We start from the raw sequence: 23,849 nt of genomic DNA on the forward strand, positions 1-23,849 counted from the left end.
TCCATCAACACACGTTAGTCGCTCTTTTGTGGGATGGCAAATCTCGTGATACCATCTGCGGCTAAATAAGCAAGTTGATTGTATCAAATCGAAAGACTGCACAAATCTACAAAGATTAATGGGGTCAGTCAGAAGATTGGACAGATTTGAAGAACCATCAAAGTATGAGGAAAAAATAAATAAAGATTTGGAAAATTTCCCAACGGAAACTTGAGGGGAATGGGAGGGAGGAACTCAAAGCAATCAGCATCACCATGGACAGGGTGCTGAACGACACATCCAGACTCGAAACGTTGGCTCTATTCTCTGTCCACAGATGCTGCCAGACCTGCTGAGAATTTCCAGCATTTTCTCTCAAACATATCGGGGCTTTCTCGAACCGGCCTTCAAGCTCTCAGCCCTTGAAGAAGGGATTCACACCGAGAGAGGCGAACGGCTCCAGTGGAAATGGTTGATGAGAGGTTGAAAGGATGTATTTAGACTCCAAATCAAAGTCGGGCTTTGTCTGTAAATACAAACCTGAGATGTGAGGCCGGGAATTTCTAGCTGCGTTTATCAACTGCTACCTAGCTCCCTGTAAACCATAGAATCCCCACAGTACTGAAGGAGACCATTCAGACCATCAAGTCTGCATAACAATCCCACCCAGGCCCTATCCCCGTAACCCCACGTATTTACCCTGCTTGTCCCTCTGACACTAAGGGGCAATTTAGCATGGCCAATCCACCTAACCTGCACATCTTTGGACACTAAGGGGCAATTTAGCATGGCCAATCCACCTAACCTGTACATCTTTGGACACTAAGGGGCAATTTAGCATGGCCAATCCACCTAACCTGCACATCTTTGGACACGAAGGGGCAATTTAGCATGGCCAATCCACCTAACCCACATCTTTGGACGCTAAGGGGCAATTTAGCATGGCCAATCCACCTAACTTACACATCTTTGGACACTAAGGGGCAATTTAGCACGGCCAATCCACCTAACCTGTACATCTTTGGACACGAAGGGGCAATTTAGCATGGCCAATCCACCTAACCTGCACATTTTTGGACACTAAGGGACAATTTAGCATGGCCAATCCACCTAACCTGCACATCTTTGGGCACTAAGGGGCAATTTAGCATGGCCATTCCACCTAACCTACACATCTTTGGACACTAAGGGGCAATTTAGCATGGCCAATCCACCTAACCTGTACATCTTTGGACACTAAGGGGCAATTTAGCATGGCCAATCCACCTAACCTGTACATCTTTGGACACTAAGGGGCAATTTAGCATGGCCAATCCACCTAACCCACATCTTTGGACGCTAAGGGGCAATTTAGCATGGCCAATCCACCTAACTTACACATCTTTGGACACTAAGGGGCAATTTAGCACGGCCAATCCACCTAACCTGTACATCTTTGGACCCTAAGGGGCAATTTAGCATGGCCAATCCACCTAACCCACTTCTTTGGATGCCAAGGGGCAATTTAGCATGGCCAATCCACCTAATCTACACATCTTTGGACACTAAGGGGCAATTTAGCATGGCCAGTCCACCTAACCAACACATCTTTGGACAGTAAGGGGCAATTTAGCATGGCCAATCCACCTAACCAACACATCTTTGGACACTAAGGGGCAATTTGGCATGGCCAATCCACCTAACCTACACATCTTTGGACACTAAGGGGCAATTTAGCATGGCCAATCCACCGAACCTCTACATCTTTGGACACTAAGGGGCAATTTAGCATGGCTAATCCACCTAACCTGTACACCTTTGTCGTGTAGGAGGAAACGGGGAGAACGTGCAGACTCCACACAGTGACCCAAGGCCGGAATTGAACCCGGATCCCCAGCGCTGTGAGGCAGGAGTGCTAACCACTTTGCCGTCATGTCGCCCTAATCATAAAAAATATACAACTGGATACTCCATCCCCTTGCACGGATGAATCAAAGGGTCTCTGTAAACCGAAACAATCGCACAATCTAGGCCTGACGACCTCCGTGCTCCCTTCAGTATTTGATCCTCTCGGTCCTTCAATCTTGCTTCAGTTTTTGTCCAGGTTTGAAGGAGTTAATTGATTTGCTGCTCCCTGCTCTCACTGGAGATTTTTCCACATAACCATTGCTTTTGGACGTAGAACCACCTCAGGCATGTGGTGTCTCGCTGTGTGGTCAGCTAAGCGTCTAACCACATATCACATACACAAGGTGTCATTACCAGATGGATTAATATACACTGTAATTATACACAAGACCTTAGGCAGTTAACATAACTTGACATCATCTATACAAGGACAAAATGACCATTCTTACATGACATGCACTAATTGCAACTGGGAGTCCTTCATCATTTACTGCGCCCCTACGAGCGCTTGCAGTTGTGAGAATCTGGCACAGGATGTGAGGGATGAAGGGAGTTGTCGAACTGTTAAGGCTGGGTCCTGACTGAACCCTGTCACTGTTCCCGGAGACAGCAATGGCAGTTACCGTGACACGGTTTTCATTCCCGGGACAGGAACGCAGAGGCGAGACGTTCCCCGGCCCTGCGACTCCGACCCAGGAATGAATTCAGGGCGGCACGGTGGCACAGTGGTTAGCACTGCTGCCCCACAGCGCCAGGGATCCGGGTTCAATTCCAGCCTTGGGCGACTATCTGTGTGGAGTCTGTATGTTCTCCCCGTGTCTGCATGGGTTTCCTCCAGGTGCTGCGGTTTCCTCCCACGCTCCAAAAGATATGCGGGTTAGGTGGATTGGCCATGCCAAATTGTCCCTTATTGTCCAAAGATGTGCAGGTTGGGTGGATTGGCCATGCTAAATTGCCCCTTAGTGTCCAAAGATGTGCAGGTTGGGTGGATTGGCCATGCTAAATTGCCCCTTAGTGTCCAAAGATGTGCAGGTTGGGTGGATTGGCCATGCTAAATTGTCCCTTAGTGTCCAAAGATGTGCTAGTTAGGTGGATTGGCCATGCTGAATTGCCCCTTAGTGTCGGGGAATTAGCAGGGTAAAATGCATGGGGTTATGGGGATAGGACCTGGGTGGGATTGTGGTCAGTGCAGACTTGATGGGCCGAATGGCCTCCTTCTGCTCTGTAGGATTCTGTGATTCGATGAAAAGAGGCCCAAAAGGTGAGATTTCCATTCCGAGGTGCTGGGTGGGGTTGGAGTAGGACTCGGGCCCACCACCCCAAGAACGGGCGGGGAGGCTGCCCGGTGTGGAGCAGGAGTGAGTGAATCTATTGGAAGAATTGACCAAACAGGAAACGGCCCTCACCCCACATACCCTCATCCATGCCAACCCATGCCCCTATCACCGCCTATGGCCCCTCATGCTCGATATGCCATCCTATGCTCATCGACCCACCCACAGTGTCCTCTCATGGTCCCCTATATCAGCCTAAGCTACTCAGTCATTCCCCTGGCCCTTCACAGCCCCTCTTAACCTGTAACTACCTCCCTAACAGCACTGTGGGTTTACCTACACAACATGGACTGACTGATGTCCAAAAACCATCCTGCAACTCGCTCTCGAACAGTGCTGTGGGTGTACCTGCATGACATAGAATGACTGATGTCCAATAACAATCCTGGAACTCCCTCCCTCACAGCATTGTGGGTGTACCTACACCACATGGACTGACTGATGTCCAATAACAATCCTGGAACTCCCTCCCTAACAGCACTGTGGGTGTACCTACATGACATAGAATGACTGATGTCCAATAACAATCCTGGAACTCCCTCCCTAACACCACTGTGGGTGTACCTACACCACATGGACTGACTGATGTCCAATAACAATCCTAGAACTCCCTCCCTAACAGCACTGTGGGTGTACCTACACCACATGGACTGACTGATGTCCAATAACAATCCTGTAACTCCCTCCCTAACAGCACTGTGGGTGTACCTACACCACATGGACTGACTGATGTCCAATAACAATCCTGGAACTCCCTCCCTAACAGCACTGTGGGTGTACCTACACCACATGGACTGACTGATGTCCAATAACAATCCTGGAACTCCGTCCCTAACAGCACTGTGGGTGTACCTACATGACATAGAATGACTGATGTCCAATAACAATGCTGGAACTCCCTCCCTAACAGCACTGTGGGTGTACCTACACCACATGGACTGACTGATGTCCAATAACAATCCTGGAACTCCCTCCCTAACAGCACTGTGGGTGTACCTACACCACATGGACTGACTGATGTCCAATAACAATCCTGGAACTCCCTCCCTAACAGCACTGTGGGTGTACCTACACCACATGGACTGACTGATGTCCAATAACAATCCTGGAACTCTCTCCCTAACAGCACTGTGGGTGTACCTACACCACATGGACTGACTGATGTCCAATAACAATCCTGGAACTCCCTCCCTAACAGCACTGTGGGTGTTCCTACACCACATGGACTGACTGATGTCCAATAACAATCCTGGAACTCTCTCCCTAACAGCACTGTGGGTGTACCTACACCACATGGACTGACTGATGTCCAATAACAATCCTGGAACTCCCCCCCTAACAGCACTGTGGGTGTACCTACACCACATGGACTGACTGATGACCAATAACAATCCTGGAACTCCCTCCCTAACAGCACTGTGGGTGTACCTACATCACATGGACTGACTGATGTCCAATAACAATCCTGGAACTCCGTCCCTAACAGCACTGTGGGTGTACCTACATCACATGTACTGCAGCGATTCAAGCAGACAGCTCACCACCACCTTTTCAAGGGGCAATTAGGGATGGGCAATAACCATTGGCCATCAATAAATAAAAGTTTGCCAATTTAGTGTCAACTTTTACCAACCCATATCTCCACCCTTTGCCTTTAACCCTCGATGCCAATTCACCTAATATCCACCATGGGCAAACTTCAGGAGCGGTGCTGACATAAAATAAAGTGATGTGTCCACTGAAGGCATCACAATTTTAAAAAAACACTGTCATTGTTTTAAAAATTTCAAACATTGATTTTTTTCATGAAAACAAACATTTCTATTCCATAACCACGAAGAGCTGTTAATCAAAGTACTAACAGGCATTCCACTATGATGATGGGATGTTGTAAAATCAGCTATGCAGCACAAATCCTATAATGATAACCCTGAAGCCTATGTCAACAGAGTGGAATATCAAGCACTGATTTTCTTTCTCGAATGCCACACATTAAAAAAAAATTAAAACCAATCAGAGTTAAATCCGCTGACAGCTTTGACAGTTCTAATGAGCCTTGCTGGCTTCAATGAATTTTGATAGTTCTTTGACAGTTCCTCGACAGCTTAACAGTTCTTTGACAGCTTGAGCGTTCCATTGAGTTCACTTTCAAGGCACACTCATGTCAACTTTTAACAATTCCAAAGGGCACTTTACCCTTCCCCAAAGGGTTACCTTACCTCTCCAAAAGGACACTCTGACTCTCCAAACAAATCCACAAGGTTCAGATCTGCTCCCAGCAGATCTAATCTGCACAATTCCGGCTTCAGACACGTATCTCACACAAATGGAGCCGGTTGCTGATTTATATTGGCAGCTGTCTACATGAACCACAGATGTGTAATTTATAACATAAAATCATAGAATCCCGACAGTGCAGAAGGAGGCCATTCGGCCCATCAGGACTGCACTCATCCTCCAACAGAGTCAATCCAGATCCACCCCCACGTTATCCCCGTAGCCCTGTGCATTTACTCCACTAATTCCCACACCCTGCACATCTTTAGATAATAGGGAGCAATTTAGCGTTGGCAATCCACCTGACCTGCACATCTTTGGACACTAAGGGACAATTTAACATGGCCAATCCACCTAACCTGCACAACTTTGGACACTAAGGGGCAATTTAGCATGGCCAATCCACCTAACCTGCACAACTTTGGACACTAAGGGGCAATTTAGCATGGCCAATCCACCTAACCTGCACAACTTTGGACACTAAGGGGCAATTTAGCATGGCCAATCCACCTAACCTGCACATCCTTGGACACTAAGGGGCAATTTAGTATGGCCAATCCACCTAACGTACACATCTTTGGACACTAAGGGACAATTTAGCATGGCCAATCCACCGAACCCGCACATCTTTGGACACTAAGGGGCAATTTAGCATGGCCAATCCACCTAACCGACACATCTTTGGACACTAAAGGACAATTTAGCATGGCCAATCCACCTAACCTGCACAACTTTGGACACTAAAGGACAATTTAGCATGGCCAATCCACCTAACCTGCACAACTTTGGACACTCAGGGGCAATTTAGCATGGCCAATCCACCTAACCTGCACAACTTTGGACACTAAGGGACAATTTAGCACGGCCAATCCACCTAACCTGCACATCTTTGGACACTAAGGGGCAATTTAGCATGGCGAATCCACCTGACCTACACATCTTTGGACCCTAAGGGGCAATTTAGCATGGCCAATCCACCTAACCTGCACATCTTTGGACACTAAGGGACAATTTAGCATGGCCAATCCACCTGACTTGCACATCTTTGGACAGTAAGGGGCAATTTAGCATGGCCAATCCCCCTAACCTACACATCTTTGGACACTAAGGGGCAATTTAGCATGGCCAATCCACCTGACTTGCACATCTTTGGACAGTAAGGGGCAATTTAGCATGGCCAATCCCCCTAACCTACACATCTTTGGACACTGAGGGACAATTTAGCATGGCCAATCCACCTAACCTACACATCTTTGGACACTAAGGGGCAATTTAGCAAGGCCAATCCACCTAACCCGCACATCTTTGGACACTAAGGGGCAATTTAGCATGGCCAATCCACCTAACCTACGCATCTTTTCACTGTCGACTAATACGTGTGACAATAATTATTCAAATCAAATCAAATCAAAACCAAAAGAGAAAATGCTGGAAAATCTGAGCAGGTCTGGCAGCATCTGTAGGGAGAGAAAAGAGCTGACGTTTCGACTCCAAATAACCTGGCTTTGACCAAGGGTCATCTGGATTCGAAACATTCGCTCTTTTCTCTCCTGATGCTGCCAGACCTGCTGAGATTTTCCAGTATTTTCTCTTTTGGTTTCAGATTCCAGCATCTGTAGTAATTTGCTTTTATTAAGATCAAATTGAACCCGGGTCCCTGGCGCTGTGAGGCAGCAGTGCTAACCATTGTGCCACCGTGCTGCCCCTAAGTGACTTCAGTGGCTAGCAAAAGCTTTGGCCTGTCCTGAGGTTATAAAAGGTGCTGCAGAAATGCAACTTCTTTTTATTTGCGACCTAGCAGCAGATAGTTACAGGCTTTACTTCACAAGAAAGCCGAGCCCATGTTTTCCACAGGGTCTCCTCCCCTCCCGCTGCAGTGCACCTTTCGCAGGAGGGAACGTTGGTTACCATGGAGATGCCAAGTGCATATCTGGCCTTGGGACTATCGTCATGCTGGATGCAGGCCTCCTGGTCTGAGCCAGGAGGACCCCACTGGCATAGGCCATTCCTCAGCTTTCTGTTCCCAGATACCTCCTCCACACTTAAACCCCAGGAGAACTAAAGCAATGACCTGCTCCAACAAACAGCCATTTATGGGAAGATTCGGAGAGAAAGCTGGAATTCTGGAACACTCTGCCTGACTGCTCATAATTTTGCTTTCTGATTGACACAAAGCCTGAAAATACACCCCTCCCCCCTTTCCTTTACATGCTCGAGGCAACTGAAGGCATGGCCACCAATAAAAATGGGGGAATATTGGAGTGGGGCGTTGCTTACAGAGCTGTATGTCTTAAAGGAGTCTCCTTAGTCTTCTGGCCTTGTGCACATCCCCCGATTTTAATCGCTCCACCATTGGCGGTCCTGCCTTCAACTGCCCCAAGCTCTGGAATTCCCTCCCTCCCTGCCCGCTCGACCTCACTTTCGCCTCCTTCAGTCACTCCTTAAAACCGACTTCCGGACGGCACGGTGGCACAGGGATTAGGAGGCCAGTTAGCATCCAAACTACAGGCCCCTCTCTGAGGCTGTGTTTCACGTCTATCGCCTCTGTCTTGCTTCTCATTCGCCACACGCGCTATTTCAAAACGATCAACTCTCAGTCGCCAACCGCTTAAAATAGAGCCAACCCAGAGGTCAAGTCGGAGGTCAGACACAGTACACTGTGCATAGGTACGATACCATTCAAAATGGGAGCACAGAGTAAAGGGGCGGCGCGGTGGCACAGTGATTAGCACTGCTGCCTCACAGCGCCAGGGACCTGGGTTCAATTCCCGGCTTGGGTCACTCTCTGTGTGGAGTTTGCACGTTCTCCCCATGTCTGCGTGGGCTTCCTCCGGGTGCTCCAGTTTCCTCCCACAGTCCAAAGGTGTGTAGGTTAGGTGGATTGGCCATGCTAAGTTGCCCCTTCGTGTCCAAAGATGTGCAGGTTAGGTGGATTGGCCATGCTAAATTGTCCCTTAGTGTCCAAAGCTGTGCAGGTTAGGTGGATTGGCCATGCTAAATTGCCCCTTAGTGTCCAAAGATGTGTAGGTTAGGTGGATTGGCCATGCTAAGTTGCCCCTTCGTGTCCAAAGATGTGCAGGTTAGGTGGATTGGCCATGCTAAATTGTCCCTTAGTGTCCAAAGCTGTGCAGGTTAGGTGGATTGGTCATGCTAAGTTGCCCCTTCGTGTCCAAAGATGTGCAGGTTAGGTGGATTGGCCATGCTAAATTGTCCCTTAGTGTCCAAAGATGTGCAGGTTAGGTGGATTGGGCATGGTAAATGTATGGGGTTACGGGGATAGCCATGATGTGGAGATGCCGGCGTTGGACTGGGGTGGGCAAAGTAAGAAGTCTCACAACACCAGGTTAAAGTCCAACAGGTTTACTGATTGGGGAACACAACTCCCACTCATCTGATGAAGGGGCTGCGCTCTGAAAGCTTGTGACTTGTGCTGCCAAATAAACCTGTTGGACTTTAACCAGGTGTTGTGAGACTTCCTATTGTGCCTACGGGGATAGGGCAGAGGGGCTGGGTAAGATACTCAGAGAGTCAGTGCAAAGTCGATGGGCTGAATGGCCTTCTTCTGTCAGCACCGTTGGGATTCTTTGATCACTTTGACCAAGCTTTTGGTCATCTGATCTTATTGTCGGTACTGTGGCTCGGTGGGCGGGGGATGGACGGGGGGGGGGGGGGCGGGGTCACACTTTGTTTTATACTGTTTCTCTGGAGCACCTAGGTAAGCTTCAAGCTGTCAAAAGTGCTCGAGAACCATGAGTTGTTGCTGTTTGCACAAGTTCAAACCAAGTCGGAGCTCAGCTCCACGGTAACACGTAGGGTTAAAATTAAGAGTCGGGCCTTCATATTAAGCTCTCTTTCTCCTCCTGTGCAAGAAGTTCTTCCAAGTCTGCGAGTCTCGAGATTCCTGTCTGTGACTAATTGAGTACAAATAATTCAATGAGAGCCAGACAGAGTGATGCCAAGAGTGGGGCTGTTTCCCAGAAGTACATGGGTTATATTGAGACTGTGCCCTTTACGCCCTGAGAGAGCTAAATTAATCATTCGAACCGTGCTTCATGCAAACCCAATAATTTTTCCAAAGGTTGCTGCCGAACATCTTATTCAGCACATGAAATTAATCGCCGTTTTTTGGGAAGTGCTTCCGTCTTTCCGGATCGCCGGTCTCCGGTTTGTGCAGGGAAGAAATATGCGTTAATTCCCGGACTAGGCCGTGGATCGATTGCTGCTCATTCTCCCTGGCAGAGTTTCCAGGTGCCAGTGAAGCGAGCTGGCTGTGTCAGGCTGCTAATGTACGCGTGGCATTAGCAAAATAAAAGCTAATTCTGGTCCCCTGCCAAAAAGAAAGCTGACAACTCAAAGAACACAGCAGGCCAGAAGAAATATTGGCGACGCTTGCTGGATACCACCACCGGCTAAAGAGAAAGGGATATGTTGTGTTGGATAGGCCATCGTTTCGAATAGAAGCATCTGGAATGGAATCTCTCCCCCGTCCCTCCCCCTGCATAACCATCAGGCTTCTCAACCTCCGCAAGGCCTCACAGCTTTGAAACGAAGGAAAAATCATTTTCAAAGCAAACAACACCATCAAAATGAGCCACTCCTTCTGAAGAGGCAACATGACCAAACATTCTGGCCGCATTCTTACCCATGTCAGCAGGATTTTCCCATCCCGCCAGCAGGATTTTCCCATCCCACCGCAGGGAACGGAGATTTGGCTGGGCACCAAATCCCCCCCAACCTCGCGTGGCGTGAACAACCGCTATGATCGCGCCCTCTTTGCACAGCGAGCTGTTGTCGCCCGGAAGGCCTGGCCGACAAGGACGGCGGAAGCGGAGTGAATAGGAACTTTCAAACGGGAGATTTGGATCCAGGCTTGGAAAGCAGGACATTTTTCAAGGCTCCGAGGGAAAGAGCGAGGGAGTGGGATTAAATGCATAGCGCTTTCAAAGGGTCAGCACAGGTATGGCTGACCAAATGGCCTCTTCTGGGTTGTATCATTCTGCGGGATGGAAATTGCCCCTTAGTGTCCAAAGATGTGTAGGTTAGGCGGATTGGCCGTGCTAAATTGCCCCTTAGTGTCCAAAGATGTGTAGGTTAGCTGGATTGGCCATGCTAAATTGCCCATAGTGTCCAAAGATGTGTAGGTTAACTGGATTGGCCATGCTAAATTGCCCCTTAGTGTCCAAAGATGTGTAGGTTAGGTGGATTGGCCATGCTAAATTGCCCCTTAGTGTCCAACGATGTGCAGGTTAGGTGGATTGGCCATGCTAAATTGCCCCTTAGGGTCCAAAGATGTGTAGGTTAGGCGGATTGGCCATGCTAAATTGCCCCTTAGTGTTCAAAGATGTGTAGGTTAGGCGGATTGGCCATGCTAAATTGCCCCTTAGTGTCCAAAGATGTGTAGGTTAACTGGATTGGCCATGCTAAATTGCCCCTTAGTGTCCAAAGATGTGTAGGTTAGGTGGATTGGCCATGCTAAATTGCCCCTTAGTGTCCAACGATGTGCAGGTTAGGTGGATTGGCCATGCTAAATTGTCCCTTAGTGTCCAAAGATGTGTAGGTTAGGTGGATTGGCCATGCTAAATTGCCCCTTAGTGTCCAAAGATGTGTAGGTTAGGTGGATTGGCCATGCTAAATTGCCCCTTCGTGTCCAAAGATGTGTCGGCTAGGTGGATTGGCCATGCTAAATTGCCCCTTAGTGTCCAAAGATGTGCAGGTTAGCTGGATTGGCCGTGCTAAATTGTCCCTTAGTGTCCAAAGATGTGCAGGTTAGGTGGATTGGCCATGCTAAATTGCCCCTTAGTGTCCAAAGGTGTGCAGGTTAGGTGGATTGGCCATGCTAAATTGCCCCTTAGTGTCCAAAGATGTGCAGGTTAGGTGGATTGGCCATGCTAAATTGTCCCTTAGTGTCCAAAGATGTGTAGGTTAGGTGGATTGGCCATGCTAAATTGTCCCTTAGTGTCCAAAGATGTGCAGGTTAGGTGGATTGGCCATGCTAAATTGCCCCTTAGTGTCCAAAGATGTGTAGGTTAGGTGGATTGGCCGTGTTAAATTGCCCCTTAGTGTCAGGGGGATTATCAGAGTAAATATAAGGGGTTACAGGGATAGGGGCTAGGTGGGATTGTTGTTGGTGCAGACTCAATGGGCTGAATGGCCTCCTTCTGCACTGTAGGGATTCTATGATAGCGGTCCCCTAACGATCTCTGTAACAGTAAGATTGACTCTGTCAACATACAGCACACAGCCATTCAGTCACTGTTTGATCCCGACACAAACTCCACTCCTCTCACCCCATCCCCATCTATCAACGTATCTTTCTAATACTCGCTCGCTCTTGCATTTCCCTTTCAGTTCCAGCCCAACCGGCCCACTTTCCAACGAACCTCGAATTATTCTAACCCCTGCCTGCACATTCAAAACATGAGGCACTGTCAATAACTTAACAATAAAACCTCTGTCCTTTTTCAGTCTTCACGAGGCAGTTAGGAGTATGTATTCAAGTGTAGCTTGACTATACATTTCCCCCAAGGACAAAGAACAAAGAACAAAGAAAATTACAGCACAGGAACAGGCCCTTCGGCCCTCCAAGCCTGCACCGACCATGCTGCCCGACTTAACTAAAACCCCCTACCCTTCCGGGGACCATATCCCTCTATTCCCATCCTATTCATGTATTTATCCAAATGCCCCTTAAAACTCACTACCGTATCCACTTCCACTCCCTCCCCCGGCAACGAGTTCCAGGCACCCACCACCCTCTGTGTAAAAAATCTGCCTCGTACATCTCCTTTAAACCTTGCCCCTCGCACCTTAAACCTGTGCCCCCTAGTAATTGACTCTTCCACCCTGGGGAAAAAGCTTCTGACTATCCACTCTGTCCATGCCCCTCATAATCTTGTAGACTTCTATCAGGTCGCCCCTCAACCTCCGTCATTCCAGTGAGAACAAACCAAGTTTCTCCAACCTCTCTTCATAGCTAATGCCCTCCATACCAGGCAACATCCTGGTAAATCTTCTCTGTACCCTCCACATCCTTCTGGTAGTGTGGCGACCAGAATTGAACACTATATTCCAAGTGCGACCTAACTAAGGTTCTATAAAGCTGCAACATGACTTGCCAATTTTTAAACTCAATGCCCCGGCCGATGAAGGCAAGCATGCCGTATGCCTTCTTGACTACCTTCTCCACCTGCGTTGCCACTTTCAGTGACCTGTGTACCTGTACACCCAGATCCCTCTGCCTATCAATACTTTTAAGGGTTTTGCCATTTACTGTATACTGAAATAACTCCTCAAGAGTCGGTGTCCCTTCACCAGATTCTGTTTATTTCCAAACTTATCTCCATTCGGAAAAGTGCTTCAGGAACAGAGTCAGGAGCCAGAGTGTCAGTTGCCCTGACACTGATTGGTGGCACAGTGGTTGGCACTGCTGTCTCACAGCGCCAGGGACCTGTGTTCGATTCCCGGCTTGGGTCACTGTCTGTGTGGAGTTTGCACGTTCTCCCCCGTGTCTGCGTGGGTTTCCTCCGGTTTCCTCCCACACTCTGAAAGACGTGCTGGTTAGGGTGCATTGGCCGTGCTAAATTCTCCCTCAGTGTACCCCGAACAGGAGTGTGGCGACTAGGGGATTTTCACAGTAACTTCATTGCAGTGTTAATGTAAGCCTACTTGTGACGATAATAAATAAAGTAAAACTGTAAACTTCCACATTTATACACAGATGAGACTCCCTGATTGGGCAGGCAATCATTCCCTCAATCAGGGAGCTCATACTCGAAGAAGCCAAACTCATGGGCCACGTTGAAGTCATATCATCCACTCATTGTACGTTTTGATCTTGGCTGATGGAGGGGCTGATTATAAAAATTACAAAGGGTTCCGACTTGTCATTACATCTTGAACTGATGCCCGAGTCGGGGTGGGTGGCGGGGAGGGGGGTTTCTGACAGTTCAGATCCAAGGGATAATAAGTAGGTTAAGCTTCATCAAAAGGGATTTGAGCAATTCTGTTACACAATTCCCCAGATGTCAAATCAGTCAAGTTGACGTTACGATAATGATGACAGCGCAGAGCATGAATATCGACAAAACGGAGACGTTAAAAGAGATGAGCTTCAGCGATCGAGTTTCACCATTGGATTGTGGCCAAAGTGCTTTGGAATTGCAAACAGCAGCATTGTTCTGAAAAGTGGTATTCACGGAATCCCGACAGTGTAGACAGAGGCCATTCGGCCCATCGAGCCTGCACCAACAACAATCCCACCCAGGCCCCATCCCCGTAAACCCACATATTTACCCTGCCACTCCCCCTGACACTAAGGGGCAATTTAGCACGGCCAATCCAACTAACCCGCACATCTTTGGACACGAAGGGGCAATTTAGCATGGCCAATCCACCTAACCTGCACATCTTTGGACACTAAGGGACAATTTAGCATGGCCAATCCACCTAACCTGCACATCTTTGGACACTAAGGGACAATTTAGCATGGCCAATCCACCTAACCTACACATCTGTGGATACTAAGGGGCAATTTAGCCACACAGAGAGTAACCCGAGGTTGGAATTTAACCCGGGCCCCTGGCGCTGTGAGGCAGCAGTGCTAAACACTGTGCCACCGTGCCACCTTAATCAATTTGGAAATCAACACTAACTTATTCCGAATATTGATACAATGAAATCTCGACCTGATGAGTTTTTATTCTGTACCCTGATAACATAGACTAGCACTATACTGAAAAAAAGTGAGGCTCCTTGCCTCTTCAGCTTGTTTTTAATGACTGCAAGATTCATAGTCCCTTCAGTCACTTTCACTGGCAGCTCCACTATCATCATCAGCTTCATGGTCAGTTTCACTCCCTTCGTCAACTGCACTTCCTTCATCAGTTTGAACCTCTCCATCTGTTTCAATTTCTCAATTACACTCTCTCGGTCACTTTTGAACTCTCAACTGGCTTCAATCTTTCAGTTTGTTGGGCCCTGTAGGGGTGGCATGGTGGCACAGTGGTTAGCACTGCTGCCTCACAGCGCCACGGACCCTGGTTTGATTCCCGGCTTGGGTCACTGTCTGTGTGGAGTCTGCACATTCTCCCCGTGTCCACGTGGGTTTCCTCTGGGTGCTCCGGTTTCCTCACACAGTCCGAAGATGTGCGGGTTAGGTGGATTAGCCATGGTAAGTTGCCCCTTAGTGTCCAAAGATGTGCAGGTTAGGTGGATTGACCATGCTAAATTGCCCCTTAGTGTCCAAAGATGTGCAGGTTAGGTGGATTGGGGCTATGGGAATAGGGCGGGGTAAGGGCCTTGGTAAGGTACCCTGCCAGAGAGAGTCGGTGCAGACTCAGTGGGCCGAATGGCCTCTTCTGCACTTTTGCGATTCTCTGATTCTGTGTCAGCGTTGCTTCCTTGCTCAGTGTGTTATTGCCTGTCCGCTGCTTTTGTCTCCCCTTGATCACGTTCAGAGGAGAGCTGTCTGTGCACACGCTGACTCGATTGTTGGAATAAGGAGCAACGGGGCTCGTGTCTGCTTATCCCCTTCTTATCCCCTCAACCTGGCGAATGTCTCTACACCTTTAGAAAACTAGAATCATGATCCCTCCAGAAGCCGTCTCCCCCTCGCCCCCCTCCCCCGCCCACTGAGAAAGACTCTGCTCCTCATTACTCATTGGTTTAATACCTATGATTATCTACCTTGTCTATGCCCCTCATTATTTTATAGACCTCTATAAGATCACCCCTCAGCCTCCTACGCCCCAGAGAAAAAAGTCCCAGTCTATCCAGCCTCTCATTATAACTCAATCCATCAAGTCCCAGTAGCATCCTAGTAAATCTTTTCTGCACTCTTTCTAGTTTAATAATATCCTTTCTATAATAGGGTGACCAGAACTGTACACAGTATTCCAAGTGTGCCCTTACCAATGTTTTGTACAACTTCAACATGACGTCCCAACGCCTGTATTCAATGTTCTGACCGATGAAACCAAGCATGCCGAATGCCTTCTTCACCACTCTGTCCACCTGTGACTCCACTTTCAAGGAACTATGAGCCTGTACCCCTAGATCTCTTTGTTCTATAACTCTCCCCAACGCCCTACCATTAACTGAGTAAGTCCTGCCCCGATTCGATCTACCAAAATGCATCACCTCACATTTATCTAAATTAAACTCCATCTGCCATTCATCGGCCCACTGGCCCAATTGATCAAGATCCCGTTGCAATCCTAGATAACCTTCTTCACTGTCCACTATGCCACCAATCTTGGTGTCATCTGCAAACTTACTAACCACGCCCCCTATATTCTCATCCAAATCATTAATATAAATGACAAATAACAGTGGACCCAGCACTGATCCCTGAGGCACACCGCTGGTCACAGGCCTCCAGTTTGAAAAACAACCCTCTACAACCACCCTCTGGCTTCTGTCATCAAGTCAATTTTGTATCCATTCAGCTACCTCACCCTGGATCCTGTGAGATTTAACCTTATGCAACAACCTACCATGCGGTACCTTGTCAAAGGCCTTGCTAAAGTCCATGTAGACAACATCAACTGCACTGCCCTCATCTACCTTCTTGGTTACCCCTTCAAAAAACTCAATCAAATCCATGAGACATGATTTTCCACTCACAAAGCCAGGCTGACTGTTCCTAATCAGTTCTTGCCTCTCTAAATGCCTGTAGATCCTGTCTCTCAGAATACCTTCCAACAATTTACCCACCACAGATCTGAGGCTCACCGGCCTGTAGTTCCCAGGCTTTTCCCTGCAGCCAGTGCCGGATTTAGGTATAACCTAAACAAGCTACAGCTTCGGGCCTCACAATCCGCAGGGGCCTCACAAAATTTCAGAAGGTTTACAATGAAGAGAACATTTAAGAGCGGATACCAGAAAAGAAAAAGAAAGCACCAGCTTGAAGAGCAACTCAAAAAATTACCAAAATTACCAAAATCTATGAGAGAGATCAAGCCAGCCCAATGATAAATATGTAATCAGTAAATGCATTCATTTGAAAATAATTTGTATTTTTCACTTTAAATACCTTGCTATTAAATAATTAAAAGGCATAATTATGTTTTCAATTTTTTTGTGGCGACCCAAGGTCCTGTTTTGGGACGCACCTTTTTGAGACCTTTTGGTGTAACTTTTTAACAAGGGGCCTCCAGGCCTTATATAGCTTAGGGCCTCACCAAGTCTAAATCCGGCACTGCCTGCCCTTCTTAAACAAAGGCACAACATTTGCCACCCTCCAATCTTCACCTGTGACTATCGATGATTCAAATATCTCGGCTAGGGGACCCGCAATTTCCTCCCTAGCCTCCCACAATGTCCTGGGACGCACTTCATCAGGTCCCGGGGATTTATCTACCTTGATGCGCTTTAAGACTTTCAGCACCTCATTCTCTGTTATAAAGTGGGAGGTAGATCCCCCTTCTGAGAACTAACACCAAAACCCCCCAAAGAGGAGTACCTCGCCTGATAATCTGTAAATAGTGTGTGTGAAGTGGTGTGACCTGCTCTTCAGCACCACCTAGTGGTTAAATACAAAATAAATCCCTGACTCTCTAAGATCAACACATAACAATCTATTCACCTAACTAACAGTGAGCAAATTAACTATTAACAAACAGAATAAACACCTTCTAACTATTAACTATTAATGAATAAAACAAGATTCTAATGGAATGCTGTTCCTATAAATACAATTCCCACTCATTAACAAAATAGAATTTAGTCATTCTCTCAATTACAACCAGGTTTTGTGTCTTCCAGAATATTCTGGGCTTTCGGTGTTGATTCTTTTGTCTGGAACCTCTTTCTTCTTTGCTATCTAGATGGTGCTTTCTCTCAGACATGAGAGCCAGCGATTCTCTCTCTCTCTCTCTCGAGCTGTGAGCTGTTAGCTCTGGCAGGTGGCAGTTGCTCTTTCCTTTTGTCCCACTGCCGACCTTCTCTTATACCCGTGATGACTTATCAATAGTTCCCACAATAGGATTGGTCCGAGGTTGTCAAAACCATCAGATTTAAATTGAATAGGTTTTTGGTATCTACGTGCCTGATTCAAATTGATTGGCTAAATTCTTGTCTTGGTAACTCTGCTGCTTGGCCTTTCGATACAAATGCTTCAGTTTGGGTTCTCTTGCATTTTTAAAATCTTTAAGCACAGAAAAAGCTGTCTCCCTAGCATATTACAAACTCCAAATTCGAACTTCCTACCTCCCAAAATACAATTACCATACCCAACTTCACAACATCTGTAATATGCACACTCCTCAACACATCACTATTTATTTCCCCAAGTTCCCTAACATCCATGCCTTTCTCCCCAAAACATTTTTCCAAATGTATTCTGGGCTGTTTCCTGTCACTTAACATGACAAGAACAACATATCATTCATTGCTGGGTCTGCCCACTGGTTATGTGGATATTTGATAATACCAAACTGTTGCAATGTGCCTTTAAGTAATAGCAGCATCCCATCACTTTAAGGGAAGTGTGTCATGTGATCTAGTCTCAGTTACACTTTGGCTTGTGAGCAGAACACAGCACACACAGCTCTGATGCTTTCAAGTTTTCTACCCATGGATATATATTCACATGTGCCTCGAATTCATAAATTATTCCACAATGTATTTGCTTTAAATCATTCTAACCCATATGGCACAAGCCACTCTAATTCCCTTTTTAATTCATTCATGGGTTGTGGACATCGCTGGCTGGGCCAACATTTAGTGCCCATCTCTAATTACCCTTCAACTAACTAGCTTGCTAGGCCATTTAAGAGGGAAGTTAAGAGTCAACCACATGTAGGCCAGACCGGGTCAGGACATCGGAACGTAGGAATTAGGAGCAGAAGTCGGCAAAGTCAGCCCTTCGGGCCTGCTCCGCCATCCAATCAGATCATGGCTGATCTCTCCCTGCTCTCAAATCCATCTCCGCACCACTTCCCCATATCCCCTTATCCCTTTAACCCGTTTTTTAAATCAGAAATATATCTATCTCCTTCTAGAAACGATTTAATGACTCCAAAGATGCATAGGTTAGGTGGATTGGCCATGCTAAATTCCCCCTTAGTGTCCAAAGATGTGTAGGTTAGGTGGATTGGCCATGCTAAATTGCCCCTTAGTGTCCAAAGATGTGTAGGTTAGGTGGATTGGCCATGCTAAATTCCCCCTTAGTGTCCAAAGATGTGCAGGTGAGGTGGATTGGCTATGCTGAATTGTCCCTTAGTGTCCAAAGATGTGCGGGTTAGGTGGATTGGCCAGGCTAAATTGTCCCTTAGTGTCCAAAGATGTGCAGGTTAGGTGGATTGGCCATGCTAAATTACCCCCTAGTGTCCAAAGATGTGTAGGTTAGGTGGATTGGCCATGCGAAATTGCCCCTTAGTGTCCAAAGATGTGTAGATTAGGTGGATTGGCCATGCTAAATTGCCCCTTAGTGTCCAAAGATGTGCGGGTTAGGTGGATTGGCCATGCTAAATTGTCCCTTAGTGTCCAAAGATGCATAGGTTAGGTGGATTGGCCATGCTAAATTGTCCCTTAGTGTCCAAAGATGTGTAGGTTAGGTGGATTGGCCATGCTAAATTGTCCCTTAGTGTCCAAAGATGTGTAGGTTAGGTGGATTGGCCATGCGAAATTGTCCCTTAGTGTCCAAAGATGTGTAGGTTAGGTGGATTGGCCATGCTAAATTGTCCCTTAGTGTCCAAAGATGGGCAGGTTAGGTGGATTGGCCATGCTAAATTGTCCCTTAGTGTCCAAAGATGTGTAGGTTAGGTGGATTGGCCATGCTAAATTGTCCCTTCGTGTCCAAAGATGGGCAGGTTAGATGGATTGGCCATGCTAAAATGCCCCTTCGTGTCAGGGGAATTAGCAGGGTAAATACGTGGGGTTATGGGGATAGGGAGTGGTTGGGATTCTTGTCATTGCAGTCTCGATGGGCCGAATGACCTCCTTCTGCACTGTAGGGATTCTATGATTCAGACTCCACCGCGCTATGGGCCAGCAAGTTCCACAAATTCACCCCCCTCGGCGAGAAGTAGTTCCTCCTCATCTCAGTTTTAAATCTACCACCTCTCGACCTATACCTGTGACCTCATGTTCAAGATTGTCCCATAAGAGGAAACATTTGGTCCACATTTACTTCATCATTCACTTTCAGGAGGCGATGGCCCAGTGGTATTATCGCTAGACTATTAATCCAGAAACTCAGCTAATGTTCTGGGGACCCGGGTTCGAATCCCGCCACGGCAGATGGTGGAATTTGAATTCAAAAAAAAAATATCTGGAATTAAGAATCTACTGATGACCATGAAACCATTGTCGGAAAAACCCATCTGGTTCACTAATGTCCTTTAGGGAAGGAAATCTGCCGTCCTTACCCGGTCTGGCCTACATGTGACTCCAGAGCCACAGCAATGTGGTTGATTCTCAACTGCCCTCCAAGGGCAACGAGGGATGGGCAATAAATGCTGGCCCAGCCAGCGACGCCCATGTCCCACGACTGAAGAAAAAATATGTGCCTCGATCAGATCCCCTCTCATCCTTCTAAGGACGGCAGATTTCCTTCCCTGAAGGATATTAGTGAACCAGATGGGTTTTTCCGATAATTGGCATGCTCATCTGTAGATTCTAAATTGCAGATTTTTATCTCTTGTGGGGGGAATCGAACCCTAGGTCTCTGGGTTCCTAGTCCAGTGACAATACCACTTTACAGCTGCCTCCCCCAAATGTTGTGCCAAGGTTAATGAGCAAGAAGGGGAGGAGAAGATGACAATGGAAACTTACTGCAGTATCCTGTTCCTCCACTTCCTTCTTCAGGACATCAGGAAAAGCTGAAGATGATTCTGGAATTAGGCCTGTTGTGCGTTCATCCCTGGAGAACCTGCGGCTTAGCGACCCATCCTTCCATGGCTTCTGTCAAGAATAATAATGGATGATAGCAATCTGGAATGCTTCGCCTTTGAGCAGTGCAGGGCTGAAACCATAGTCCAAAGATCCCAGTGGGTAGCCATGCAAAACGGTGAGAATTCACGGGAGGACACCCTGTGATTTTCCATCCAATCATTTCAGTGCACAGGACATCACAAGTTACATGCCGCAATGTCCCATGATACCTTTCCTACCAGTGCCTCTCCACCATAAGACCATAAGACATAGGAGCAGAATTAGGCCACTCGGCCCATCGAGTCTGCTCCACCATTCAATCATGGCTGATATTTTTCTCATCCCCATTCTCCTGCCTTTTCCCCATAACCCCCGATCCTCTTATTCATCAAGAACCTATCTATCTCTGTCTTAAAGACACTCAATGACCCGACCTCCACAGCCTTCTGCGGCAAAGAGTTCCACTGATTCACCACTCTCTGGCTGAAGAAATTCCTCCTCATCTCTGTTGTAAAGGATCGTCCATTTAGCCTGAGGTTGTGCCCTCTGGTTCTAGTTTTTCCTACTCGTGGAAACATTCTCTCCACATCCACTCTATCCAGGCCTCGCAGTATCCTGTAAGTTTCAATAAGGTCCCTCCTCATCCTTCTAAACTCCAAGGAGGACAGAACCGTTCCTCATATGACAAGCTCTTCATTCCAGGGATCATTCTTTTGAGAAAGGTAGGAGTGTGGAATCAACCCCTGTCTGAACACTGCTTGATCATCGTATCACAGTTATTAAGTACTTGACTCACATGAGGTGACCAAACCTTCCCTGATCCCGATTGCTGAGAGAAAGATCACGAGAAACCCCTCAAATAACTTTGCACTTTATATTATTGAGTGGATACTGTGATGATACTGTGCCTTTCAGAAATGTATTTGTGTCATGTTTATTGTGAGGAGTATGTTTCAAACTGCAGCTCTGCTTACGGTGCTGATTTGTCTGATCCACCTGCTGAGAATGTAGAAGCATAATTGTTCCGAATTATTGGGGTGTTTGTTTAAATCTGAATCCATGCAGTTTTGTATGTTATTCTGGGTTGTCCCCTGGGGTTTCCAAGCAGAGCTTAATTAGGTTGATTGATAAGGTGGTAACTCAAACTGTCAGGATAATGATACATTATAATATTCACGGGACACTGTCACCGTAACATGATACATTATAATATTCACTCACACTGTCGCCGTAACGTGATACATTATAATATTCACGGGACACTGTCACCGTAACGTGATACATTATAATATTCACCCACACTGTCACCGTAACGTGATACATTATAATATTCACCCACACTGTCGCTGTAACGTGATACATTATAATATTCACGGGACACTGTCACCGTAACGTGATACATTATAATATTCACCCACACTGTCACCGTAACGTGATACATTATAATATTCACCCACACTGTCGCTGTAACGTGATACATTATAATATTCACCCACACTGTCACCGTAACGTGATACATTATAATATTCACGGGACACTGTCACCGTAACGTGATACATTATAATATTCACCCACACTGTCGCTGTAACGTGATACATTATAATATTCACCCACACTGTCGCCGTAACGTGATACATTATAATATTCACCCACACTGTCGCTGTAACGTGATACATTATAATATTCACCCACACTGTCACTGTAACGTGATACATTATAATATTCACCCACACTGTCACCGTAACGTGATACATTATAATATTCACCCACACTGTCGCTGTAACGTGATACATTATAATATTCACCCACACTGTCACCGTAACGTGATACATTATAATATTCACCCACACTGTCGCTGTAACGTGATACATTATAATATTCACCCACACTGTCACCGTAACGTGATACATTATAATATTCACCCACACTGTCACCGTAACGTGATACATTATAATATTCACCCACACTGTCGCCGTAACGTGATACATTATAATATTCACCCACACTGTCGCTGTAACGTGATACATTATAATATTCACCCACACTGTCGCTGTAACGTGATACATTATAATATTCACCCACACTGTCACCGTAACGTGATACATTATAATATTCACCCACACTGTCGCTGTAACGTGATACATTATAATATTCACTCACACTGTCACCGTAACGTGATACATTATAATATTCACGGGACACTGTCGCTGTAACGTGATACATTATAATATTCACCCACACTGTCACTGTAACGTGATACATTATAATATTCACCCACACTGTCACTGTAACGTGATACATTATAATATTCACTCACACTGTCGCTGTAACGTGATACATTATAATATTCACCCACACTGTCGCTGTAACGTGATACATTATAATATTCACCCACACTGTCGCCGTAACGTGATACATTATAATATTCACGGGACACTGTCGCTGTAACGTGATACATTATAATATTCACTCACACTGTCGCTGTAACGTGATACATTATAATATTCACTCACACTGTCGCTGTAACGTGATACATTATAATATTCACCCACACTGTCACTGTAACGTGATACATTATAATATTCACCCACACTGTCACTGTAACGTGATACATTATAATATTCACTCACACTGTCGCTGTAACGTGATACATTATAATATTCACCCACACTGTCGCTGTAACGTGATACATTATAATATTCACCCACACTGTCACTGTAACGTGATACATTATAATATTCACCCACACTGTCACTGTAACGTGATACATTATAATATTCACTCACACTGTCGCTGTAACGTGATACATTATAATATTCACTCACACTGTCGCTGTAACGTGATACATTATAATATTCACCCACACTGTCACCGTAACGTGATACATTATAATATTCACGGGACACTGTCGCTGTAACGTGATACATTATAATATTCACCCACACTGTCACCGTAACGTGATACATTATAATATTCACCCACACTGTCGCTGTAACGTGATACATTATAATATTCACGGGACACTGTCGCTGTAACGTGATACATTATAATATTCACCCACACTGTCACCGTAACGTGATACATTATAATATTCACCCACACTGTCACCGTAACGTGATACATTATAATATTCACCCACACTGTCACCGTAACGTGATACATTATAATATTCACCCACACTGTCGCTGTAACGTGATACATTATAATATTCACCCACACTGTCGCTGTAACGTGATACATTATAATATTCACGGGACACTGTCGCTGTAACGTGATACATTATAATATTCACCCACACTGTCGCTGTAACGTGATACATTATAATATTCACGGGACACTGTCGCTGTAACGTGATACATTATAATATTCACCCACACTGTCACCGTAACGTGATACATTATAATATTCACCCACACTGTCGCCGTAACGTGATACATTATAATATTCACCCACACTGTCACCGTAACGTGATACATTATAATATTCACCCACACTGTC

The 23,849-nt window shown here is 46.3% G+C and overlaps 2 protein-coding genes across 4 annotated transcripts in view; one reads left to right on the forward strand and one right to left on the reverse strand.

Moving 5' to 3' along the window:
• Positions 1–23,849, forward strand: part of LOC144481893 (Golgi reassembly-stacking protein 2-like) — a 739,438-nt gene that overhangs the window by 136,512 nt on the left and 579,077 nt on the right. The window lies entirely within an intron of this gene.
• Positions 1–23,849, reverse strand: part of LOC144481882 (rho guanine nucleotide exchange factor 25-like) — a 193,107-nt gene that overhangs the window by 83,236 nt on the left and 86,022 nt on the right. For 2 of the 3 annotated variants that reach the window (XM_078201034.1, XM_078201032.1), the window contains exon 3: positions 20,253–20,381. In XM_078201034.1, the coding sequence (XP_078057160.1) occupies positions 20,253–20,381 (129 nt within the window). The remainder of the gene's footprint in view (positions 1–20,252; positions 20,382–23,849) is intronic. The other variant, XM_078201033.1, reaches the window with a different exon arrangement.

Source organism: Mustelus asterias, chromosome X, assembly GCF_964213995.1.
Source record: "Mustelus asterias chromosome X, sMusAst1.hap1.1, whole genome shotgun sequence".
NCBI lineage: Eukaryota > Metazoa > Chordata > Chondrichthyes > Carcharhiniformes > Triakidae > Mustelus > Mustelus asterias.